This window comes from Fundulus heteroclitus, chromosome 14, assembly GCF_011125445.2.
Source record: "Fundulus heteroclitus isolate FHET01 chromosome 14, MU-UCD_Fhet_4.1, whole genome shotgun sequence".
NCBI lineage: Eukaryota > Metazoa > Chordata > Actinopteri > Cyprinodontiformes > Fundulidae > Fundulus > Fundulus heteroclitus.
Genome location: NC_046374.1, coordinates 1,634,894 through 1,642,326, shown reverse-complemented (window position 1 = coordinate 1,642,326; position 7,433 = coordinate 1,634,894). Strand labels below are relative to the sequence as shown.

The window sequence follows — 7,433 nt, the reverse complement described above, 5'->3', positions numbered from 1 at the left end:
TCCTCCTTTTTAGCTTTGTTCTCTGCCGTTCTCAACGTCTCTGCTTCCTTCTCTCTCCTAGAGTTTGGAATTTATATGTTGATTTTGTAGTAAAGCTACCGTCTGCCTCTACCACCCTGCTGAATGTTATTTTAGATATTTTAATACATTTCATTATTACAATGAACCTGTTTCTCACATTATCTTGTAGAAATATGTCTGATAGAGATCAAATTACTCCTGGCCTGTTCTCCATCCACTGGCTGCCTGTCCGTTTTAGAATAGATTTTAAACTGTTATTGTCTGTTTTTAAAGATTTCAGTGGTCTGGTCCCATCCTTTATTTCTGATTAATTGAGTTTCTGTGTGTGGTGGATCCCTGAAGTCATGGACCCAGTTCTTCTAACATTGGAGGGATCAGGCCTTCTCAGTCACAGCACCTGGACTCTGAAACCAGCTCCCTCTGGTTCCCACTCAGAAACCAGTCTCACTGAAAACCGTGGAATATCCACGTTGGTCCACAGGGGGAATGTAGTGTTATCACAATTTGGCCCCTCAATACGTTTTAGTCCTACGTTTTATTTGGCCTGTTCATTTACATTGACTTGCAACCAGATCACATGACTATCAAGTTTCCTCCAGTTAAATAAGAACATATAAAAGTAAAAACCTAAGCAAAACAACTGCATATAAATCTTTATGACATTTCTAGCGAGAAACATGCATATTATTTCCATGATTTTCATTCAGGGAAGATACACAGTCTTTTATTCATAAGTATTGCTGAATATTTTTGTGCATTCTCAGGAAGGCAAGAGGAAGTGACGTTTCCTACCTATGGTGGTTACTATGGATGCAGGATCTGAGAGCGAATGGCTCTGTTAGGAACATAAGGAGTAATCAGAGCTATGATATATGAATGAGCTTCATTATTAAGGGCTTTATGTGTGAGAAGGACAATTTTAAATGCTATACTTAATTTAACAGCAAGCCAATGAAGGGAAGCTAAAATTAGAGAAATAAGATCTCTCTTGTTAATTTTCATTAAAACTCTTGCTGCAGCATTTTTGATCAGCTGAAGGTTTCAAACTGCATTGTTTGGACTTCCTGATAGTAAAGAATTACAATAGTCCAGCGGTGAAGCAAAAATAAATAAATAAGAGGAAAAAAAAGCTTTAGTTCATAATATATGTTAATATGCAATTTTCTTCCTGGAAGAAAAAAACAGACTGTAAAAACAAAAGAAAATTAAATGCCGCTTTTTCTTAATAGTGGAACAGCTTAAGAACAAAGAAAGACTTTTTTCAGTGACATCATCAAAACTACTTTAGAAAACTAAAACAGAAGAATTCAGTGTATTGTTATTCAAGCAAATGATTTATTTGAAATATTAATGCGTTCTAATGACACTGGAGATCTGCAGAAATAGATTGAATGAATGTTTTCACTTCATTGTAACTTTTAGTGCGCTTTAAAACCTCATACTGCTGCGTAACAACTGAACAAGCTATGAAGACAGCCCCCTCTTGTGATTATAGGTTGCTATTGCAGGAAGGGGATAATTTTTATGCTTCGATCTGGTTAGAGCAAACCTAGTTTTATTACATCTCTTGTAAAATGCATTACAAAATCTACTTATGTAAAAAAGATTTTTTAATTTTTTTTAAGCTAAAACACAAAGTCACATGAATATCCTCAAGTGAAGTGTCTGCAATGGTAATCCATGGTGTGTTGGGTACATTTATTTTAGGACATATATTACATATAAAACATAGACTTAACTATGATGCATTGTTAAAAAAAATACATCTACTTAATTGCCTATTTACTACAAAATGCAGTACTTATGTCTATAGTTAATTCAAAAACTTTATAACTGACTAAAAAAGTAACAAAGCCTGTCCATATATATTTTTAAAAAGCCCAAAACTGTTCCATCAACATTGGTGGATATAAATTAAGATAAAACCAAAATGCACTGTTAGGAGTTAATTTAATGTCAGGTAAAAGGCAGAAGAGAGACCCTTTTCTTTTCCCTTCTCTATCCTGATCTTAATATCATTATTGTATTATTGTATAAAATACCACAGTTTTTATGCTAGTTATTTCATTGTATCTTGTATTGTTTTATTTATTTATTTGTCACAGCTTAAAGGCATTTATTATTGTCTTTAAACTAGTCTGTGGCACAAAAGGTTCGGGGAACTTCTGGGGTGAAAAATATTTTCTTATGAAATTAATGTTTTTGTCAACAAAAACATTGGTTTGGTTGCAAACTTGCATAGTTATGTTTTTTACATGGCTTTAAACAAATTGTGTTTAGCTCAACCACATACAAACATGGCTCCTAGGGTTAGAAAGGTTGCTGATCAGTGTGTGGTATAGGGTATTTAAATGTCTACTGATCATTAAGCAAAGAAGGAATATATGAGAGCAGGCAACAGTGTTATGGGAACTTTACTTCTTCTACAACAGTAGACCACTGCAAATTTCTCACATTGTGTTCCAAAACGACCACAGTTGCTGTAGAAATGCAGGTGCATCAAAAGCAGCACACATGCTTTGCAGATGAAAAAGTGTTCTACAAATGCTCTTTGTTTCCTCCCATTTAGACCTCCACGTTGCTTGTCTAAATGGGAGGAAAGGGTTAAGTTTGCAGCAGAGATTTAAAGAGCTGACCCTGGCCACCAAATCGTATATGTTTTTCTATTTATATACAAAGCCTATGTATACATTAAATTACCAATCTGCTTCCTTGTTCAGTGAGAAACCAGTAGTTTGCATCCAATATTTAAATAAAACGGTTCACTTTATTGGGAATATTTAACAAAGATGTTTTAATTTGTAGTTACAATCTCTCATTACCCAATTTTACTTTGACAAACTGGATGCTGTTAGCATTCTGTTTTCCTGTTTGATACAATTGCAGTTGTGGAGCCTGACCTGGCTGGAGTCTGACGGTAAACAGAGAAGTCATGGAGCAAGTAGAACAGTTCATTAATTAAAATAACAGCATAGTTGCTCCGTCGGATGTACATGTATGTTTTGTGAACGGAACGGAGCGGTCACGGAGGATGTGGAATTTGAGGGTTAGTGTTAACCCTGTAATGGACTCCAGAGCTGTCCAGAGTGTTCTCTGCCACCACGCCACGTAGGTTCCTGTTCCCCAGTGACCCTAACAGGATTTTGGAGGTTTAGAGAATGGATGAAGGGATAACCCTATTTTTTACATTTAGAGAGATTGTCAGGGATAGACTGGGATTGTTAATATGTGAACTGTGAGTTTCTTCTCCCAATAATCCTTTTTCACATACTGGGAGCCGAGCGACCAACATGTCAAACCTCATCATTCCCAGTAAGATTCTATTTGAAATAGCTGATCATTTGACTGTGTTTTACATACGCAAATGTTGTGGTAGACACAGCACACATGCTCGTATTTCATTATTAGGCCCTGGCATTTGTCCAATGTTCTCCCATTTCTGTGTGGTGGCGTCGTAGCGATGGACCATATTCGTGTCACTGCAGTCCTCCTGGCTGTATCCACCCAGTAAGTAGAACTTTCCCTCCAAAATCGCACTTCCTGCCCCAACATGTGGCACTTGCAGAGATGTGAACGCAGTCCAAGAGTTGGTGGCTGGGCTGTACATTTCACAGGTAAGCTGATCAACGACAGTCACGTTATCTTTAGTGGTGATTCCTCCTGCTACGTAGAGGTGTCCCCCCAGGGTCTCCATGCTGTGATGAGCTCTGGGATTGTTCATGCTTGCCAGGTAGGTGCTTCCTGTCTCTGGGTGATACAGAAACATAGATGCAAGACACAACTGGTCAGCGTTTTGCCCTCCGGAGATAAAGATCTGCCCATTGAGAACCTTTGCTATGTGCCCACCCAGCCGTAGATCCAAGGGCTTGGTGAAGCTGAAAGAAAAGAGAGAAATTTAAGCAAGGGCTACCCAGATCTGTACGGTTTACTTTGCTAATGTTTTTTTTCTTGTTTTTAGCAGCAAACGTTATTTATTAATCTGTGCTTTATGTTCAAAGAGACAAAATAGAGAAATCCATCTCGGACTTGTTTAGACAACACTTTAAACTCTTGATTGATTGGCTGTCTAGGATACCTCCAGGAGTTTGTAGATGGACAGTAGCATTCAACAGAATCCATATGATCAGATTCACAGTATCCACCAACAGCGTATATTTGCCCATCCAGCACAACCACTGAGAAAGAGGATCTCTTCTCTTGCATTTCACACAGACACTCCCAGCTGTTTTGAAGTGGATCGTACCTATAATTTAGGGAGATAGATGCAAACATACAAATTGCATTAGATAGACAACATACAGACACCAATTTTTGCCCATTTTTTAAACAAATTAATTTATCTTACCTAGAGACTAAGTTAAAGATGTCACCTTTGCCATAATATGTTTTGCCTCCAAAAATGTACAGGTGTCCATCGAGCACAGCGACTTCATGACTGAACCTCGATGACTTTGGCATTTCTCCCAATCTTCTCCACTCAATTGCCTTGTTAATCCCTGTCAAACTTCTCATGGAATTGCCGAACCAAATGTCTCTGCTGATGTGGCGGCTGCACAGGTCTTCAGAGATCTGGTAACCCCCTGATCAAGACGAGGCTCTCTTTGGGAAGATACATACGCCATTGGCTCTGTGGTGGAGCCTCGCTGCAGCAGAAGTCTTCAAAGACTCTGTTGTACAGCTCCGTCAAGCTGTGATCACACCAAATGTTCTGTGACTGAACCTCTTTGAATTCCTTAAATGTCATCAGGGAAAACTGTACCGTTTTCATTAGCTCCTCTGCGAGTTTCAGCCTCCGACTGGGCTTGGCTTGAATCCATGACGCCACAGCCTTAAACACGACAAGCTCAGATGGAACACAGAGTGAGGTACTGTTCAGGTACTTGAGGAGCTGCTTGGCCGGCAGGTCCTTGAACTTGGAGGTGCAGGCCACCTCCTGAAAGTGCCGCAGCACAAAGTCATCCGCAGCTTCGAGAAGGTGTGCTATTTCATAGGCTTCAGCAAAAGACGCCACATCAAGGCAGCTGTGAGCATTTAGTTCATGGTGAAGGAAACTAAAGCACAAGGACAGGGCAGGTTGGTACTGGAGCTGAAGAGAAAGACAAGCAATCTCAAAGACGCCCGTCCAGCTCAGTGGAAGACCGCCGCTGTAGGAGCTGCCAATCAGAACCTCTAGATCTGAGGCACAGAGGAATGGAAGCCTCACATAACACTGAAGGGACTCCTTCATGCCCAGTGTAAACATCCCACGGAAGTAGTCACTGGTTGCAGCCAGGATAACTTTGTGCACTAGACAGAAGAAAGTCATGAAAAGATAGAATAGAAAAGAGAATGTTATTCTTAAATAACTAAATTAAATAACTAAAAAAGTAATTACTGACTGCTGCAAAATACAGTGGAGTCCTGAGAGGATAATTCCACCATTTGAAACAAGCATATTGAAGCAGGGTTACATCTATAGCTCAAAGGACAGAGATCCTTGAAGACTGGCTGAGTACTTACAGAGAACTGATCCACCAGGGGCTTCCAACCTGACGTCACAACCAACCCTGCCCATCCACATCTGTTTGATGGACTCCAGATTTATGGTCATCTGCTCTGCAGCAGAGAGTGTTACCCTTTTGTTGTCTCTGGCAGGTTTTGTGGGCTTCTCTTCGTGCAGGTCACAGAGGGCCAACATTCGAGGGGCGCCCAGTGCTCGAGCAGCAGCTTGTATCTGGTCAACGTTTTGTTCATTCAAACTTGACATGAGACCAGTGTACGCAAACTCCACAACCGCTTCTAATCCAACACAGTCCACCTCTGGATCAAGATTCAGTGACCAACCTTGACTTCCAGCCCTAGTGTCAGCAGGTTTTCTTTCATTAACTCTGAAGTTTTTTACTTTTCTTTCATTCACTCTTACCCAGATGAGTGAGCTGACAGCTCATGTTTCTCCTTCATGTCTAAGTGCTGTGGAATTTGGGTCACAGATTACCAGGCACAACTGAAATAAGGAGGCCAAAAGGGCAAGAAATAAAAAAACATGCTGCACCTGTTGGCTCGTTCACCTTTATGTCAACTAGAAAAGAAAACAGTTGGGTAACACACTGGAGCACAGTTGTGATAAAAAATATAGTAGTCTCTCATTCAATTATAGAGGATTTCCATGTCAATCCAAAATCACAGCACAGATTCTTCAAGGTCAAAATGTATTAAACAACAACAAAGTCAAACACTGTTTCATTCCTGTCTGCTAAAAAAAACAGGAGACAAATCCTACCATCCAAACCAGCAAACTAAAATTAGACAAAAGCAGAATGGAAAAAAGGGTTGTCTGGTCTATCTAGTAACCAGACCCCTTACCGAGGCCGAGGTACTGTTGCTGATAATGTCCATCCCTTCTGATAGCTACTTCCACTGCAGCATGCCACATTGCTCAAATGATCTCAAATTGGTTTTAAAACAAGAGAATGATTTCATGGAGCTCCCCAGTTACCAGATCTTAATGCTATGGAGCCATATCTCAAAAGTAATACAATGGGTTATTTGCATCATGGATGTGCAGCTGACAAAATCTCCAGCAACTACTTAATTGCTATCATGTCAATATGGACCAAAATCTTTGAGGAATGCTTTTGACACCTTGTTAAAGGTAGAGTGAAAGATTTTCCCAGAAATGTAGGTAAAACATGCCCAAGTCCCTTTTTGAATACCTGCGCATGTGCAAGACCATTTTACCTGCTCTTCCACTCCACAGGGGGATTGAGTGAAATAATCTTCCAAATACATTCTGGTCTTATTTCTTCCTCCTGAGGCCTTCCTCTTCTTCTTATAAACTTGTAAGAGAGTTTGAAAACGGCTAAGAGTCAAAAGAAGCAAAGTATACAGTGAGAGCAGCGGAGCTACAATAAACTGCTCTTACCACAGCTAACCAGATACATAAAAACCGGACCTGTGCAGCCAGCAAGCAGAAACCAACAGGAACGTGACGCGCAGTGGCATTACGGGAGAGCGTCAGAATGATTGACATGTGGGACAACCAATAGATAAGGTGATCCCTAAAGAACTTTATGGACAGAGGGGGGTGTGGACAGGATAAGACATGAAGGCATCTGATTGGTTATTTGCATTTGGAACGAATGGCAGGGATTGGTCAGAGTTTTCACAGGCCTGCAGCTCTCACAGAGGTCTGATTTTTTTTTTCCTTCTTTCAGAAAACATAATGAATTGACTACTCTCAGGATGGAAGGACCATTTTACCATGCATAACAAAAAGTGTTTCTGAACTGGATTACCAACTATAGCTTTAGATGGATGCAATAAAAATAATGGCAGTTCTAAAGGAATAGGGAGGTCTAAATGCAATCTTAGCAAGGTGCACCTGATAAGGTGGCCTGTTCTGGTGGTTCCTCGGTCCACATCGCCTGTTCTGG

The 7,433-nt window shown here is 40.2% G+C and overlaps 1 protein-coding gene across 1 annotated transcript; it reads right to left on the bottom strand.

Annotated features, from left to right (window-relative positions):
- Positions 1-1,698: 1,698 nt before the first annotated feature.
- On the bottom strand, positions 1,699-5,465 carry LOC118565609 (kelch-like protein 33). Its single transcript, XM_036146019.1, is given in 4 exon segments — positions 1,699-3,896; positions 4,097-4,264; positions 4,367-4,602; positions 4,604-5,465. Coding segments are annotated over 4 exon segments (1,650 nt in total). The 5' UTR covers positions 5,327-5,465; the 3' UTR covers positions 1,699-3,373.
- Between the last annotated feature and the right edge of the window lie 1,968 nt (positions 5,466-7,433).